The sequence below is a fragment of the Mustela nivalis genome (genome assembly GCF_964662115.1).
Source record: "Mustela nivalis genome assembly, chromosome: 7".
Lineage (NCBI taxonomy): Eukaryota > Metazoa > Chordata > Mammalia > Carnivora > Mustelidae > Mustela > Mustela nivalis.
Window position 1 is genome coordinate 110228982 of NC_139026.1, and position 18764 is coordinate 110247745.

At 50.6% G+C, this 18764-nt stretch overlaps 1 protein-coding gene across 32 annotated transcripts in view; it reads left to right on the forward strand.

Annotated features, from left to right (window-relative positions):
* The window catches only part of CACNA1C (calcium voltage-gated channel subunit alpha1 C), a 737989-nt gene that overhangs the window by 663901 nt on the left and 55324 nt on the right, over nt 1–18764 (forward strand). For 21 of the 32 annotated variants that reach the window (XM_082741039.1, XM_082741028.1, XM_082741045.1 and 18 more), the window contains 4 exons: nt 10284–10316; nt 13550–13678; nt 15921–15986; nt 17585–17676. In XM_082741039.1, the coding sequence (XP_082597165.1) occupies nt 10284–10316; nt 13550–13678; nt 15921–15986; nt 17585–17676 (320 nt within the window). The remainder of the gene's footprint in view (nt 1–10283; nt 10317–13549; nt 13679–15920; nt 15987–17584; nt 17677–18764) is intronic. The other 11 variants (XM_082741042.1, XM_082741047.1, XM_082741046.1 and 8 more) reach the window with 1 other exon arrangement.

Below are 18764 nucleotides of genomic sequence, written 5' to 3' on the forward strand. Positions count from 1 at the left end.
CCCCCACCTTCACCTTCAGACTGCTCTTTACCCTGTCTTCCCTTCACCCCCATGGCTTCCTGGAAAGGAGCTCTCTCCTGGTGGACCACCGAACCTGAGGCGTCTCTGGGGTGGCCAGAGAACCAGAGCTCTGGGCGGCCCACCTGGAGGTCTTCTCAGGGGCAGGGGCCTTGCCTCCCCACTCGCTGTGGAAGCAGCCTCTGGATGAGCAGCTCACTCCCACATGGAGCTACCCAGAGAACGGACTCTCGCACCCACCCCGTTCTCTCCCTGCTCTCCAAGCCCCTCATGACCCCACCCCTGGCTCCCTGGCCTCAGACAGAACCCCAGCGCCTGGCCCAGGGCCTCCTGCCATCTTCTCCCGAGCTGTCTCCTCCTATACAGTTCCTTCCAGTCCCTGCACATGTCTTTTTGTTACCTGGCATGTTGAAACCTTCTCTCTTTATCTATAGGGAGCCCTCTGGCAGTTAGTCTTTAACATGTGTTGTTTAATTTTTTCATTGTTATTATTTTTCCTTAATTAAGAGACTTGGTAATGTTTGCACAAACCTCTGATGCGCTGAACCATTGAATAACAGCACGGAGCAGACGCTGTAGGGTTTTGATCTAAGATGTTTGAATCTACCCTACCAACCGCAACCCAACCCCCCCCCCCCACTGCATCCTTACCGTCCCCCTGCCAGCTCCCTATTTCGCTCCCAATCAGTTGAACTGACATGTTATCTTATCCACCTGATTCCCCTGACTGGAAGCCCCTCTGCCCCCCACTTCCAGCACGTGGGCATTGGAAGGAGCCTGTTGCACTTTCCCTCCCTCCCCCTCCTATCGGCCTCTCACACCTGCCCTGCTCACCCTATACCTGCTCACCCTATAGCCATAGATTTGATGGCCCCTCTATCTCTGAGATCCCCCTGGGTTGTCTTTGTCTCATGGTGTGTGTGCGTGCGTACGTGCGTGCGTGCGTGCATGTGTATACACACTGTCCCTTAACTTCTCCCAGAAAAACATTAGATCATTAAAAAAAAAAAAAAAAGTCTACCTTCCTCCTCATGCTCTGCACCATCCCTCCCCCCAAGGCCCATCCCCCTCACCTCACCAATCTGGGCACCCTCTGAGCCCTACAAGTGTCCGTCAGGTTCTACTGACGGTGCTACAGGGCCAGGAGTCATCCCTGCATTTCTAAAGGTCAACGCCTTTGTGCTTGCTCGGAGTTCCGCCCGTGCACTGCTCTCAACTGAGGGAGCCTGTGGGATGGGGGATAGGGAAGAACAGAGGGTACAGGTCCATACAGGTCCGGACTAGGAGCCCTGTGGCAGGAAGATGCAGAAAGGTGACAGCAAGCTGTTCCCCTCGATACAGTCCCGAGGTTGTGAGGGGGTCTTTTGTGGTTCTCGCCGTTGGCAAGGCCTGTACCACTCAACCTGCCATTTTCTCCCAAACTATTGCTTTTCTTAAGTGAAAAACAAAGCAAAAAGAAAGAAAGTGACCAGGGTATAAGATTTCTACTGAAAGAGTGGCTAGGCTATGTGGGGTCTCGAGGGGGTATGCAGGGCAAGAAAGGAGGTTGAAGTCATCCTGCAGATCCTTATGTTTGCATAATGATTTTCTACTTACAGTTCACCTGCACATATGTGTATCTCAGGTAACTCTTACCTGCCCTGTGAATTTAACAGGCAAGAATTATCATCCCCAGCTTGCTGACCCTAAAGATACTGATGGAGAGATTTAAGTGCCTTTCTGAGCCACACAGCTAGAACTCAGACCTCCTGCTATAGCCCATTCACTTTGCCCTTGACCACAGTCCCTGTCTCTTCAGTCCAAGATGCCTGTAACAAACACATACATCTCACATAACCCCCTCAACGGTACTCCCCCCAGCCAGGATTGGATCTGCCCTTAGGTCCTGTCATTTATATTTCCAGTAACCATACAGGTTCTTTTCCCATTTTCAAAGCAAAAAATTATGTACCAGACCGCCTTAGAGTTCTAATAGCTCAAGCTCCTCCAGCCTCCCTCGACCCCTCGCTGGGATACTCCTCACTCCTCCAGGCTGAAGGATTTGTTAAAAGTCATACTGAAGGCTTGTCTGGGGATGAAATGGGGACAGTGCGTGTGCTGGAGGGCAAGAGGAGGTGTCCCAAGACCCACCCCCAGCACAATGATTGGCTTCTGAACCAAGAGAATAACCATAATGTCACCCACATCCCGAAGGCAGTGTGGGAGAGGAAGTCAGAACTTCTTCCCGGAGAAGTTAGCGAAATGGTGAAGACTTGGTTTCCTCATCTGTCAAAGGAATGTGATGATTTTTCCTGCAGTGTGTTTGGAGACCGAAATAACAGCATCTATTTTAAAACTCTGTGGAACTGCAAAGCACTACTCAGTGGGAGAGACTGTGGCTCCCAAGTGTGGCACCCAAGCAAAGGACATTTCTTCCAAAAGCCCTCCTAGAAGAGCTGGGAGGGTCCTTACTTTCCCGGATATGGTTAGACTCTGGAGTGTGGCCGACAGGTTCAGCCAGATGAAAGTAAGCACCGAGTATGTGCCCAACCCAAGTCTCAAGAGGCCCACGCCATGAGCACAGGCCCGGCGCAACCCTGCCCTCAGGGGCAGCCAGTATGGTGGATGACAAACAAAGGAGCAGTGATGCCTAGTCTCAGAAGCAGGTCCCTCCACCACGTGGCTCTGCCTTCAGGTCACTAGCAGCTTCTGGGTCTAGACGCTCTCTGGTATGAGGAAGTTCACAGTGCCAGGGTGGTTTCCCAGGGTGCTGCTCTAGGCCTTCCCAGAACATTCTAGTCAGACTGTCATCATCACAAGATATCCATTCCCAGACATATGTTCTATTTGGCAGGAACCCACACTTTCAGCGTCAGAGGAATCCATGAGGGCTTTTCACCTGTCACTCATCATCTTTGACTCTTTTAAGACTATAGAAATCAACTCTCGTTTCCCTCACCAAATCCCAAATTTACTCCCAACTGCCCTCAAACTGTCCCCGCAATTTATACTCTTGTCCTCGCAAATGCCTTCTCTTCCCTCCTTGCCTTCACCAGTAGGCTGTGGCACCCCCTCCCTCTCAGGAAACGGGTTCTCCACCCATCCCAGGCCATCCCACTGCATTTATGGTCTCACCTTCTGTGTGTGTCAGGCACTATCTCAGGCACCTAGGATACATCGGTGGCAAAATGAAAGCCCGTTCCTCATGAGCTGGCATTCCAGGGTAGAGGGAAGAAGCAGACGATGAGCCATACATCTAGAAAATAGGAATATCATACAGTGGACTAAATGATGATCAGTGCTTCAGAAGAAATTATGTCACGTTAGAGGGATCAGAGGTAGCGGGGACAGGGAAGGCAGGTGCAGTGTCCAGTAAGATGGGCTTTCCTGAGGAGGGGACATGGCATGGAGCAAAGGTGTGAAGGTGATGAGGAGCTGCGTGCAGATATCCGGGAGAGGAGCTTCGGGGCAGAAGCAGCCGCCACGGTGGCTGGAGCACACAGAGCAGGGGCCCAGGGAGAGGGGACTGGACAAGGGACAAGATTCTGGCTTTTATACTGAGCAAGAAGGGAAGACACCAGTGCCTTTGAGAAGAGCAGTACCACAGTCTGACGCATTTCTAAAGGACCACCTTTCTGTGTCTAGACGTCAGGGGTGGAAGCTAGAACAGCACTCAGAAGGCAAACGCAGGAACCCAGATGGGAGGCGAGGGGAGCTGGCCACAGAGCAGGAGCACTGGAAGTGGTACCAAATGGTCAGATTCTCAATCTGTTGTGAAAATAGAACAGTATCTCCTGACAGACTGGATGTGGGTGTGGGCAGAAGAGGCATCCAGGATGGCTCGGGGGGCCTCATCCACGAATGTCAGAGATGAGGACATGGAAAGCCAGGGGCAGGAAACAACTCGCTCATTCTCACAGCTTGTTAATAGCAAGGCCAACCAAGAATCTGGCCGCTGACTCCCCATCAGGTGCGTTAGTGTAGGTGATGTAACCAGACATTGTCTATATATATGACAATGGTCGGTGTGGCCAAAGCTGGCTCTAAGGGAGATTAAATCAAGACTGATGGCCTCAGACTAAGCTGGGTGGGGTGGGGCAGACTTGATCCTTGACACCTCTTTACACCTCTGTTTCCCTTTGTTGGATCCCTTCTTCTGTTGCTCATGGATCTCCTTCCATGCCCCCTTCCCACTTTCAGCACCACCCCCAACCCCACAACAAAACTCATGCGACCATGGCACCTGTTTCCAATGTACTAATTCTTACTAGGGTGGTAGTGGCTAAGTTAGCTACCCTTCCAAAAAGAAGCATTGCCCTTAAAGAGAAGGCAGTAATGCTCAACCTAAAGACTGGAGATCTGGGACATCTGGTGTGTCTAATGTAAGACTTTCGGGAACATGACACCTGAGTGAGAGAGTCTCTACTCCCCATCCTCCAGCTGCTCTACAAAGGCAGTTTTCTACTCTGCTTGGAAATAAAGCCGGCCTCTGGAGATTTAGCAGTGTGACTGGCTATGAGCAGTCTAGCTGGCAATTCAGGAGTCATTTCGAAAGCTCCCAGACCTCTGCAAGGCGAGGCAAGTCTTACTGTGTGGGCGACCGACCACAGAGCACTGTGAGGTCAGCTGCGATAAGAAGTCAGGCCTGATAAAGTGGCCTGGTAGACAAGCTTTTCCAAAGCTGTGACATTGAGAAGTGCCCTGCAGGCTTGACCTGAGAGGTCCATGGGAACCTCTCTTTGTCTGGACATCCTGGTTGGGGTTCTTAATTCAGCCTGTGTTGGATCACCTGAGTGGTTAGTTGACCCCATTATGACCCAGCAAGACTCATCTGCCTTCTGCCTCCTTCACTTTCTCTTTTCCTCTAATTTTCTTCCCTTTCCTTCCCTATTCTCATCTTTTCTGTCCACACACAGCCCTCTCCTTTCCCTTAAAATAGAAGAGTGGAAGGAAGCTGTCACAATACTCCCTTGGTTTGGCCAGACAGCCATCTGGGCCTAGCCAGTGTCTGTTGCTTTAGTTCCCACAGGCTAGCAAGCTACTGTCAGTGTGGTTGCCAGAAAGCTGCAAGCAAAGGGACCTAGAAAATTCCATGAGCTGGTAGAGAATATGAGAGATCTATGCCCCAGGTGGGTTCAAAAATGCCCACGAATACCACCAGAAGGTATAGCCTGCACCATTTACTCTTTCTATTTAGTGTGTCTTTTCTTTTAGTCATACTCTTGTTCTATGTCCCCCTTTCTTCTCTATCCTTCTGGGCTTCTCTGTTCTCTCTCTCTCTCTCCCTCTCCCTTTCTCTCTCAAAGAGAGTTCATTGATGTTGTTATTGTTGCTGACAAAGTGATTTCGTTCATTTATTCTTCATGGGTTCCTTCTGTTTGTCATTTGAGTGAAGGATACTGATTGTCCTCGCCAAGGGAAGATAAAACTACCTTGACAATTTCATCACTCTTGTTTAGTATGAATTATTGGCAGGTAATAACACCTGGGGAGCCATCAGGCTCCAGGTGACTAACACAGTGACCCTTGAGGCTAACCATGTGAGTTAGCCACTGGGCAGCTAATAACAGTGGTCACCACTGTCCACCTTCTGCAGTCTAGCCCACAGAGACTGGAGGAGCAAGAGTGAGCCAAGAACTAGCAACCCCCATCCTCTGTACCTCTCCACCAGTTCCCTTGGGGCTAAAGACCTTAAAGGAAGTTCCAAAGAGGCATTTCAACTGTGTGTCTGTAACCACAAAGATTCAAGAAGGGCCCTTTTCCTTCTGACTAGAATTTTACTATGGGAAACAGATGCAAGCCAGGAGGTCTCCAACATGGTAGACAGGTGGACAACGGAAAAGAGAGGCTGTTCTTTCCACCGCCTCATCTTTGGGCTCTTTCTCATTTTTCCCCGCCCTTTTCTGTGCAGTGTTTCTGCCTCCCTTGTAATCCCCCTTCTTTCCTTTTCCTTAGAACCCCTCCTCCACAGATCTCCAAAGACCAAAGACCTCCTCCACAGACCAAAATGGAAATTCTATCTAAGAACTGCTTTCAACTACCTATAATTCCTTCCTTTAAGGACTCTGAAGGCCATTGCCTTCTACCCTCATCTTCTGTGTATCCGAGTTGACCTGTGCTTATTTAAGCTTTGCGTGTCCCTAGCAAAGAAGTTCTTCATGCAACTTCAGAGGATTTCCAGTTTTAAAATATATTTTACTTTGGCCTTCTTAAAATTCTCTCCCCTGCTGCCATCTCTGGTGGCTCTAAGATTCAGCATCTCCCACCTCCTCCACATCTCCACATCTATAGGGCCACAGTTTAGTTCCTGGTTGGAAGAGGAGATAAAAGGATAATGAAGACCTCCCCATCTTAACCTACATTTGACCTACACTTCCTGACCATGAAGGTGGCGTCAATGTCTCTTGAAGCCCCTGACCCCTGCCTCTCTTCATGTGTACCAGACTGATAATCATCCTCCCAACTTAGATAACTGGACTTTCACTAACAAAACCCCAACCTCTCAGCCTTCCACCATCCCACGACAGTCTTGTAACTGAACCAGACTTCCTGTCTTGCAGATCAAACTGAGATGAGATTAGAGGCAGTGAATGCATAGAATGGAGTTTGGGGAGTAGGGAGGGATGCCAGCCGGACCCAGATCTTCATGTGGTCTAAAATGGAATTTATATTTGATCTACTCCCTAAGTTCTGGACAAGTGTACTTAAAAAAAAAAAAAAATCAACAGCTCTGTAGCAGGGCAGCTACTTACATGCTCCTGTGACATTGCTTTTGACCATGTTCCAGAGGAATGTAGAATTTCAGTGACTCTAATATTATGCCCATTGTCTCAATGGCACCAATGGATTGTGCAGACCTGCTCTGTGGGGCTTGTTCATGACCTAGCCAAGAGCCAGCCTTCCCTGCAGGGAATCAGAAGGTAACCTGCATTTAATATACTAGAAGGCAGCTTGGTTGAATATTACAGCCTAGATATCTACTACTTAGCCTTTAATCCCTAGTAATCCTTGCCTCCTGGCTATGTGAAAGAAAGAGCGAAAGAAAGAAAGAGGAGGGAGGGAAAAAGGAAGGAAGGAAGGAAGGAAGGAAGGAAGGAAGGAAGGAAGGAAGGAAGGAAGGAAAGGTAAGGTCTCCTTTTTATATGGTTAAGAGCTATTTTCAACAATCTTTTAGTTCACCAGAGACTGTGCAATGTTAACAACTGGGAAAATCCCCTCCTCCATCCCCTCTCTTCACCAGCCTCCAATGCTTCCTGAGTTTCATCCTTCAGTGTCTTATGCATGGTCTAAAGATGGTCCCCAATGAAAAGGAGCAGTGAGGACATTCCAGAAACTAAGACTTCATCCACTGAGTGATAACTTTTAATGTGATCCTGTACTTAATTCAGAAAGACAATTTTCCAGACAATATTTCCTATTAGCTGCCCAATGCCACTCATGTTGTCATTGCCAGTTATACCAAAACTAGGTAATCTGTGTAAGTATAGAGAAGTAAGGTAACTGGGTTATCTTATTCAATCTGCCCCTTAGCCTGTTAGCTGGAACCACTAGCCAGGACTCATTCTGAAAATGTTCCGCCTCTGCCTCACCTTATTTCATTTATGCCAATTACAAAAACAAATTAATTGCCCAATATCTTTAAACCCCTTGGAAACTGTTAGATCATTAGAACAGAAAGATGAAATCATTGGCTGCTCAGTGCCTACCAATACTGGGTAGAACACCATAGGAAGACTTGGCCAGAATGTTCAAAGTAGGTAAGCAGCTCTGCTGGCTCCCTCTAGAAGGGTAGTATGGGTTGGGTCCCCAGGCTCAAGGGCATGAGTCTTCAGGGAATCTTTCTGCCCTTCTGCCCCAGGAGAACCACAGATAGGGAAACTATAAGCTACCTCAGGGGGACTGAGAACAAATCTGAGAAAGGGTCACAGGTGAAGGGTGTGAGTACTCTGAGCTACCAGCCATTTCTGAATTTAGTTCAAAAAGTAGAAGCGGCACTAGGTGGTCGTTCAAGACAGGCTACCAGGGAATCCCAGAGAGAGGCAGATAGCACAAACGTGGCTCTGGGCTAAAGGTGCAGATGCCCAGACCCAGTGGGTCCATTCTCCCCTTCTGGCTCACCAAGGGATTCCACTTGCTTCCGGGCAGGATACCAGAGACTGGAATGACTGCACAAGAGCATCTAGGAAATGTCCTTAGGGGGTTGGCAGTGTGTCAGAAGACTGTGGCTTCTCTGAGGGCGAGGGCTCTACGTTATGCTTTTTCCTATCGTTTCCACTTAGAAATCACCCAGTGGTTGCTTTCTGATTTTATTATGAATGGTTAGTTATTTTTGAGATCATGGATCTTATGAACATTGTTCTTCATTGATAAATACTGCTATAGCAGGTCGAAAGTGCCCTCTGAATAGCATAGCTTAAGGCCCAAGAAAGAAAGTAGTCTGTGACTCTCCAGATTCTCCCAAAGTGAGACTCTTAGGAGAGCTATCATTACCTGCACTGGGAACCCCAAGTAGGAGTCCCAGAGAGCCCCATCCTTCCTCTCTCTACTGCCTTCCTTGCTCCTCTTGATTTCTTAACTCCTACTGCAGAGCCGTATCCTAAGGATTCTCAGTACATCTTATTAAAATACTAAGATATAATCAAGATTATTAGAATACATGAACACAAATGGGTTCTCTAAATTGTCTTTCTGGTCCTGTTCTGGATGGGATCAACCCAGAGGATGGGGAGCTTTGACAGTTTTCAGGATAGATCCAAGAGGAGAGCAACAGGCCAGGCCTGCCAGGAACTCTTCTGATGCCCTGGCATTGCATGTACTATAGATTTGTCTCCGTCTGACCCTCACACTCCCTCCCCTACTGAAGCTCTAGAAACACAGAATTCCTAAGCTTTTAAGATGGGAGGACAAGCACTCAAGCAGCTAGAGATGTCTTCTGTGTGTGGTTGTGTGTGTGTATGCGTGCATGTGTGTTTCTATGTTCTTTCTCAGCCTGCTAGCCAAATTCTAGTGATTCCACAGCCTCCAGGCCTGTGGACTGACCTGGCAGCTGGTGTTCCTCCTGAAGCAGAAACCAAGATCTAGAATGTGCTCTCTAAGGGACTGGAGAGGTGTCCCTCCCCTTCTCTTCCTTTGCTTCCCCCTTTATCTCCATTACTCCCGAAAAAGGTCATCTTACCAATTTGCTGTAGGGAAGAAAAGGAATTTGCTGAGAAACTCTTTAACGAATAAGTATTTTCAGTCCGCAAGTCAATGTCTAGTTGTGCACATTTCCATCCTTCAGAACTTCCATTACACGTTTTCCTCGTTTCTACCTCAAAAACAGAAACACAAGAGCAACCATCTGAAAGTGGAGGGTAAAAGCAAAGTCAGGACCTTCTAGAAAGAGTTAACAGCTCAAAATGATCAGGACCAATCAGGAGCTGAGCTCTGAGTGCTGGAGCCCAAAGCATAGGAGAACCTTCCCAGATACAGGCTCAAGGAACGGAGGTGGACGTGGGATACTCACTAGTGGTCGGTTTCTTCAGCTCCTGCCTCAAAATGAACTCAGCAGTCAGACCCATGAGAACAGCTATTTTGGGTGTTAATAATAACATCCTAAATTATGTGCAGAGCTTTAAACGTAAGAAACATTGTTTCACACTGATGAGCCAGGCTCTCCACACCTATACACTAGTAGCTGAGTGGGGCCATCTCCCTCCTGAACCTGAGCTTGAGGACTAGCCCTGCGACAGAGGGGCGTGAGGACCACCTCTTTGGGGCCTCCTCAGTGTTAACTAAAACTGAGTTTTCCCCTCAAATTCAAGGGCCATTGCCCTTGACCTCCTTTGCTCACAAATATTTGGGCAGGGACATGCACTGGGACGTAAGCAAAGCCTTTCTCCTCCAGCTGGCAATGCTTGGGGTGAGTTAAATTGCAGAAAGTGTAACCCCTCCAAGGTTATCTTAGGACTCATAACTCATTTTAGGGGAAAAAAATAAAACCTACCCCCACAAAATTCAAAAGACCTCCTGTGTAACAAGCGCGTGAATTATTTCATTCGTGGCCAGTGATGGTCTTGAGTAGACAATGCCTTAGGGTCCTCCCTAGACAGGAGACCCATCTGTGCAGAGGCCACACTCACAGTGATGTCTCAGAAGCTGCCAGGCCTGTGCTTTGTATTTCTTTCACTTGTTTCCTTTTGCCCTCTCCTGCCACGGTGTTGCTCCTGTGTTAGCCAAGACCTAGAGTACCAGGCATCTTCGTTGGAGACTCATTACAGCTTATTTCTATCTGCCTTTCTTTAAAGCCAGCTGAACATACCCAATGCTCTCCCTTTATGGTAAGACCGACCCTCCCAACCACGCTCTTAGCTTCTGTGACCCTCCTCTAACGTCCTCACTCTCACCCACCCTGATGCCCGGCATCTCTGGGAGCCCAGCCTCGCTCCCACTGCATGTAGCCGCCATGTCTGTCCTGCGCCTCGCCTGCCCGGTCACGTGTGAGCTGTGACGTGCTGTTGTGTAATGGTGTTCCTTTCCCTCCCTGAGCTTTCCTCTGGGTGATCATTCACTGTGATCTTGACCATCTAATGAGCCACCAGGAGAGAAGTGGACCCAAGGGTCATTTCCTGTTAAACATTCTGAGGACTTCACGGGCTAAAGTCTCTAGCTTTAATCCAATGTGGGAAATTTGTAGTGGGCACCCATGAGCGCCATGGTCAGGGGCTCTGCAGAAAAGAGGAAGGAGAGGGATGACCCAGGCGGGAGACAGAAAGTCAGGCGATGACTTCCACGAACCATCCAGTGTCTGTAACTACTGGCCTCCTATGTGCTCTGAGTTTAAGGCCACAGTAAAAGGTTGTAAGCTGGAATCTGTCACTGAGAGTGTGGCTGAATATCCAGGCATGAATTTTTCTAAATTCCTGAAGCTCGTTCAAATTAGGCTACACAGAAAAACAAACTCAGGGGTTTGATGGGAGCATTCCTGATATAGGACCGTGATCCACTTTGCCTAAAGTGATAGATGCTGCCAGGTGTGACCTTGACGTCTCCTTGGAACAGGCTTCTCTAAAATCTGCCATCACACGTTTCAAAACGGAGTCAAGTGTGAGTTTTTAAAAGGACAAGTGAGTGGGTTGATTCCCTGAAAGTCAGCGGACGGGGGCAAGATTGGGTCGGTGAGTGGTGCTTCCTAACACAGCCCCTCCCAGGCTGGCTGAAAGGCTGCCCAGGAAAAGGCTGAACCCGGGCATCCTACCCTACTTCCCAGAGGTGGCCCCTGGCGTCTCCTGACTCCCTGCATTGTCATTTGGTTTTTTGGAGGACATTTCTGTGTCTCTGTAGAAATGTATTTATCCTCCTAGAGCATTAAGAAACTGCAGCTACTGGCGGTGGCGGGGGGGGGGGTGGGGAGCGAGTTTACGGGGTGGGGGATTTGAACCCAGCATGGAATTTAAACTGCACGATTGACTTTTCCTTTTTCAACTCGTCAAATCCAGATGCCCCTGTGGCACCAACTTCTCAAACTCTTGACACTCGCAGCTGAACTTCCCCACTTCAGCTTGTTCTTTCTTCTTTTTTTCTCTTTTCCTGAACATGGTGGAACTGACAGCTGAGTTATAAAACCCTGAGCCTTCTCTGCCTACTCCTCTGTGGGAACACAACCTCCTTTTAAGGAAAGAAAATAGAATTTCAAGTAGATACATGGATGATAGAAATGCAGAGATTAAGGGCATCAAAGGCTTCAAAATAGGCAGGCAGTGTAGGGCCCCAGGGTAGGACCAGGGCTCTGGCTGGCTGTCCCTCCTGGGCTCCAGAGCAGCCTGTGGAGCAGCCCCCAACCCAAGCCTCAGGTCACCCTGCCTGAGGGGAACAGGCCCCCTGTGCAGATCTGAGGCACTGGTTTGAAACTCAAAGAGATATTGTGACTCTCCCCCAGTCTGGGGAGTCCAGAGAGTAGGAGAGACCCTCCGGCATGGATTCTGCAGAGCCCTCCCAGGGCAGAACGAGGGTGTGCGGGCAAGGCGCAACCGCCTCTGGAGCTTTCTGCCACCCTCGTGGGTTTCCCGTACGGAGCAAGAGTAAGATGGGTGACCTCAGGTACCACTGGCCATGTCCATGACAGTCAGCAGGCTACCAGGTTAGAACAAAGGGCCGCTGGGGGCCCTCAGGGGCACTCAGGATTTTCAGGAGGGGCAAACAAGGTGTGGACGTTGTCAGGGACGATTGGCCTGAAATGATTGAAAAGAAAGCAGAGAAGCAAGAAGTGGGGGGGGCCTGCACAGATCCTGCCTGCCAGTGACCTGGAGACTCCTCCTCCCTTGAGGGTCGCGTGGGACAGGAACAGTAACAGGAAGCCTGAAGGTCCGTTCTCTCCTGGTGCCAAAAGGGCTGGGTGAGCTGCACTAGCTCTGGGGAATGGGTGGAGGGCTCCCAGAGGGCTCTCAGCACCAGCTTTCTGGCCAATGCGGGCTGGGGGAGGGTCGGGGGAGGTGGTCAGTCCGTGTTGTTCTCAGGTCTGGAGGCAGAGGGTGACAGGACAGCCCTGGCCAGGCACCTGCCTCAGCCCCAAGCCCTCCGGGTCCCACACGTTGAGGAGGGCCCTTGGCCAGCAGACTCCAGCAGCCCTTGCACCAGGTTCCTGCCTCCGCTTGGCTTGGCCCGCATCCAGTTCTTCCTCGCCTTCTCCTTGTCCCTGGGCTCCAGGACTCCCCTGAGGAGATGATCTTCCCTAAGCAGAATCCTTCTGTCCTCCTACACCTGGACCCGGACCTATCTAGGGCTCACTTCGAGTGTGCCTCCCACCCCTTCTGGGATCTCCCACAGTCTAGAAAGGGTTGGGGCCTCCCAGAAGCCCCACAACAGAGGGGAGTAGCAGGGGAACAGCTTCAGCGTCTGAGGTGAGGCAAGGGCTTGCAAACAGACACTCTCCATGGGCTAAGCAACACCCCTATCCCTACTGTCCCTGCAGCCACATGGGAAGAGGTGGCACAACAAGACTTCCGGAGTCCTGAGCTGCCAGAGCACCAGATCCCTGCCGCGGGCACCCCACTCCAGCCCTATTCTCTGTCAGCCCTCCCTGCCCACCAATGCCACGACCCCCCCAGCCACCTTGCTGAGTGCCACATCGCACTCGGGATGCACGTCACCCTGCCAGGCCCGACGTAGGCTGTGGCTGCAATCTCAGCTCGCAGCCGAGGGTGGGTGCACCCAAAGCAGCTCGCTTTCGGCCTAGATTTCAAAGCATATGGAAGTTCCTCACCCAGGGGTTAAAAATCAGGAGTGAAGAGGAAAAGGGGAGACCTGAAAAACAGGGTCATAGGCTCAGGGGCCTGGGTACAGCTTGGCTTGGCCAAAGTTGTCAGGCCTGGGTTGTCTACCTGGAAGAGGGGGCAGCTGGCCTCCTCATCCATGGCCCAGGGCAGAGAAGCTAGTGCAGCTAACTTTGCCCTGCCCTGCCCGACCTCCTCCCCAACCAAGGGCTGTGCTGCTCAGAGCAGGGCCCACCTCGTTCTTGCCTGCACCTCTCTTGTTGCTGTGTTAACTACCACCTCCTATTGCCAATGGATTCCAGAACGCAGAGGAGAACTCCCGCATCTCCATCACCTTCTTCCGCCTCTTCCGGGTCATGCGCCTGGTCAAACTGCTGAGCCGAGGGGAGGGCATCCGGACCTTGCTGTGGACTTTCATCAAGTCCTTCCAGGTAACCACCTAGCCCTCAGTGGGCTACAAGAAGAGCATCCTTGGCTCCCAGAGTGGGTGCTGCACCAGGGGCTGTACCCAGCTCCCCCGGAGCTCCCTGAACAGGAAGCAGTGCCACTAAGAGTCGAGGGCCAGCCTTACCTTGCTACTCAGCAGCTGTGTGACCGCAGTCTCCCTCTATGCCCTTGCTTTCCTCCTATCTATAATGAGAACCCAGGACTCTGTCTGTGTTTTTCAAAAGCATGCTCCTGGAGCCCCAGATTTCCCCCAAAGCTGGGGTAAAAGAGAGGCTGAAGTGGTTCTGTTTTCTTCTCTCATCCGTGCATTTTTCTGCAAGAATTTACTGCACAAAGAGGTTTTGTGGTGGAAAAAAATTGAAAAACATGGGCCCAGATGATCTGATAACCTCTGGGCCCCTCCCACTTTCAGCATGTTTAGGATCCAGCTGTCACCTTCCTCCCAATAGACATTTCTGTAATGTCTGCTGTCCACACCTGTTTGTAATCTCAGCCAAACTCTCTACGACCCTGGTGTCACTCCACTCAAGGAGACATGGTCGCCTCCCAGGGGCCCAGGCTTGCCTAACTATAGGATTAATTCTTTTTTCTCAGCCATTATTTTCCATCTGTGAAAACAGAATAATGATCGCCCCTGGCCATCTCTGAGGAGTGTTATGTAAGTTTGAAGTTAAAGAGAAGCAGACTCCATGAGGTCACTTGAGTTCCTTAAAGATGAGTGGCGTAGGGACCCCTGCATAAACGTCCATGCTCTTCCCTAGCCCGACGCTGAAGGCAGCTTCTCCTTGCCCACGGAAGCACCACTCTCGGGCTTCCCTACACTAAAGGTTTCCTTTCACGTGCCCCACTCTAGCCAGTCTGGGCCCAGTTATAGGCACAGAGGAGGTCCCTGGTCCAAATATGCCCATAACTGAAGGTGCAGCCAGAGGCAGTGCTCTGCGGCCAGGTGCCTGCCTTGCTTTGGAATCCTCTCCCAAAGGCACAAACACCATTCCAGGCAGCCTCCAGCCCTGGGACTCATCAGCCCAGGCCCTTGACTGTCCCAGCCTGGTTGCACTCCTCATAGGCAGCCCTCTGCCCACCAGGCCTTTCTGAGGAGCTGCAGCTGCCCTCCCTGCTAGCCCCACCAACCTCCCGTTAGGTGCCATACCCGGTTCCCCAGTCCCCGGGAATCTGAGGATTCTAGGGAGAGCAGGACTGGGGGCTGACCCTATCCGTGAGATCCCATGGCCCTGATGACTATAGAGGCCGCCAGCATATTTCCTCCCCGCTCCCCCACCCACACACATACCTATTTCCTAGGAAAAGGCGACAGACCTTGGTAACTGTGAGGAGGGGCCTGAACGTGGAGCCCAGCTCCAACCAGATGGAAGCCCCGTCCGTGCGATCTCGCAGTGCCATCTAGTGGCGGGTGGACACCTGGCAAGGCATTTCCTAGCCTTGAACGTGTGGCTGCCTGGATTCCAGAATAGGCCCTGAGCCCCAGAAGGCCTCTCCCCAGGAAAAGTGGCAGGGACTCTGGAAAATTAAGTTGTCTGCCAGGCAGATCATACATGGAGTGAATAAAATATATGGGACCCGAATACGTGGGAGGCATCGTACTCAGCCTTTTGTAAGCCTTCTATCGTTTAAACACCACAGAACCCCTGAGAGGTCATTACTCTTCTCACTTTTCAGAAAAGGAAACTGAGGCTCAGAGAGGTTAAGTCATATGGCCAAGCTCTCATGATGAGAAAGTGACAGAAATCAGATTTGAGTCCATGATCTTTCTTCTACTTAAGTTCTCCTTAGTAATTATTTTTATTATGACTAGTGGGATATCATCGAGCTACGTAAAGGAAGGGTGTAACCTGCCTCCACCCACACCTCCCCAGGAAACCCTAGGGTGTATCCTTCACGGCTTTCTCCCTACTCAACAAAGGCCTATGTCTAGTTGGAGGACATTTGTTCATGCTTGATTGTTTTTACTAAAGTGGTATCCTACTATACGTATCTGTTACTCTGCAGCCTGCTTATCTCCGTGCACCACACTGCTTCTCAGGTGATTGAAACCAAGGGAAAATGAGAGGTCAGTGCCATGGTTCAGGTCTTTTCCTGGTGCCCAGATCTTCTGTGGGGGCTCTTGGAAGTGCCCCCCCCCAAAAGCCAGGTCGCAACACTCCCCGGGAAGGGATCTGGTCAGCCATCCCCCACCGGCCTCACATGGTCTCCTGTGCTTCCTTCCAGGCCCTGCCCTATGTGGCTCTTCTGATAGTGATGCTGTTCTTCATCTACGCAGTGATCGGGATGCAGGTAGGACAGCCGGCCCACTGCTCCTCGGCCTCTACTTCTCTTCCCGCCTTCCAGGCCCATGTTCCCAGACATCTCCCTCTTGCTCCTGATGCTCCCTCCCTCTGCTTCCACTTCTGAGGCCAAGAAGGTCAGAAGAATTAGAAAACCCCTTCAAACGGCATCCTGCATGTAGCAGGGTGAACGGCCATGTGCTGCCCTCACTTCTCTCCCCTTTGCCCTGGGCCTGGTCTCTGCTCTCTGTAGGGAAAACCACTCCCCGACTGACACCGAGGGCCTCAGGAGAGACAGGTCCTTCCAGAAAACAACACGAAGGGTGTGTCAAACAGACCCCTCCCCTTGCCCAGGTCTGACAGCCTGAGAACTAGCCCCCACCCAGCACCGTTCTGGAGGGGCTAATGACAGAGAAGGGTGGAGGAGAAAGGGAAAGAAAGAAGGAGGAGGGAGAGGGAGGGAGGGAGGAGGGAAGGCGGGAGTCAGGCTGGCAAGCTCTCCCCATCAAACACGCAGCAGTTTCAAGGGCCTCCCCTCACAGGTGCCCACTGCACGTTCCCCTACCTCCAAGCCAGTGGCATTCTCCAGCCAGCCTCTCCTGGGGGCTCCCGAGAGCGCCAGAGCCCAGCACTCACACCAGCCAGGACTTTTCCTTAGTGGCTCCTAAAGGAAGATTCCCCTGTTTATTCTTTGCAGAAAGACCCCGGGTTCCTAGGCCAGAATCTTAGATAAAAAGAGCCACCCTGCCACCTCACCAAGGGCAACGGCTTCTAAGATAGGCATAGCTCTAACAGGCCACAAAAAATAAGGGGACCACTAATTTCAGGGATAGATTAAGCTTGCCCACATTTCAGATTGCGCCAAAATCCAAGAACTGAATTTAGAAGAGTAGACATCTGGGCTGAAATGGCAACGAAAAGGAGGCCAGAGGCTTGAGTTCTGAGGACCTAATGGTGACTATAATTGGTAACAGTGCTGTGTACTTGGAAGTGGCTGCCAGTAGATCTTAGGCATTCTCACCACACACACACACACACACACACACACACACACACACACACAGCTACTATGTTAACTGTGGGAGGTGATGGATGTGTTAATTACCTTGGTCTTGGTAATGATTCTACAAGCATTGTATATCAAATCACCACCACACTGTACACTTTAAAAATATACAATTACGTTTGTTAATTATTTCTCAATAAAGTTTTTTTAAAGAGAAAAAATATATATTCTCAAGAATTTGTAACCAAAAAGGACACCTGAGAGCACTCTGTGCCCAAACAGAAGCATGGGGCTGGTAGCAGTGTTCACCTGCTCTCAGCCCAGCTCCCCGCTGCCTGGCAGGACCTCTCTGGAGGACCCATGGGTATTTTTCTTCTTACATCTGTCCAGTGTGGTGGATGGAGATCAGAGGTTGGATGGGGCAGCAGGTTCCTGCCCCTATGAGGCCCTGTCGGGTCACACCAGGGGACTCAGTTCAGCTATTGGGCTGGCCTGACTCCCAGTCAGCCAAGACCTCTGAAGAGACGACTGAACAATGGGTGGGAACTAGGAATCTGTCTGCCCACACTTCGCTGAATCTACTTTTCTCTCCCCCTGCTTAGGTGTTTGGGAAAATTGCCCTGAATGACACCACAGAGATCAACCGGAACAACAACTTCCAGACCTTTCCCCAAGCTGTGCTGCTTCTCTTCAGGTGAGTCTCTGAGGACAGATGCTTACAAACACCTCCATGACGCAGCCCTGAGGTCTGGACATAGAATGCAAGGGAACCCTTCCAGGGGAGCAGGCAAGGAGGGAAAAGATGGTGGATCTCCCTCCCTGCACTAGAAAGCTGGCATTTCGGTGCTATTTGTAATACTTCCCACTGAGCGGCACACAGGTCACTGACAAACCTGCCAGTAGCCCCCCCAAAATGCTAGAGGATTACAAGTCAAACACTGACAGCACCCTGGTCTGGAAGCCAAACAGCTCAAAGCCAAGCCTGTGACACATTCGCTTTGGGTAAGACACCTAACTTCTCTGAGTCTCGGTTCCCTTGCAAACAAGTACAGCTGCGAATGTCAATGCCATGGGCTCTATTGGTTATTATGTCCTCATGAACTTAGTGTCCTCCTCATTAAGCCAGCCATGAGCCTTCACCCTTCCCAGAAGTCCACGGCCTCAGGCCTAGCTGGGGTCAAGAGTGTTTCTCAGCCTGCTTCTGACTGACTGAGTCCACGTCGCAGCCTCCTTCTTCCTCCTCTGACTCCTAATGACCCCCTTGCTTTGTCCCCTTGGTCCTTCTCACTCTCCTGTTCCTCACAGGCTGGGCTGCTAGAGGAAACTATCTAGACCATCTAGACCAGGGCTGGTAGATGAGAACTATTTAGCCCATCCCTGGACCAGATGATTTCTAAAATCCATTCCAGCTTATATACTCTACATGTTATGGCCCTGGAAGAGGCAGTGAACTCCCTGCCATTCCCGGGGTCCCTTTCCAGAAGATCCAGAAATCCATTCTCTCAGAGAGCCCCACCTTCACCGAGTTCTACAGAATCCTTTCCCCAGACCCAAGCCCAAGTATCATTATTACTCAAAATGTATTAAATCAAAATGACAACGCTTTAAATATCAGTGAGACATTACCACCTCCCTCAGATGGTGGACTTTGAGAACACAAAGGCCGCTTTAATCCACAATCTAACAACAACACTTAAGCCTGTGCCATATTTAAATACCAGAGCTGAACCCAGATATAAGACTGAGCACATGGCTCCCTCTCCCCTCCTTTCCTAAATTTCT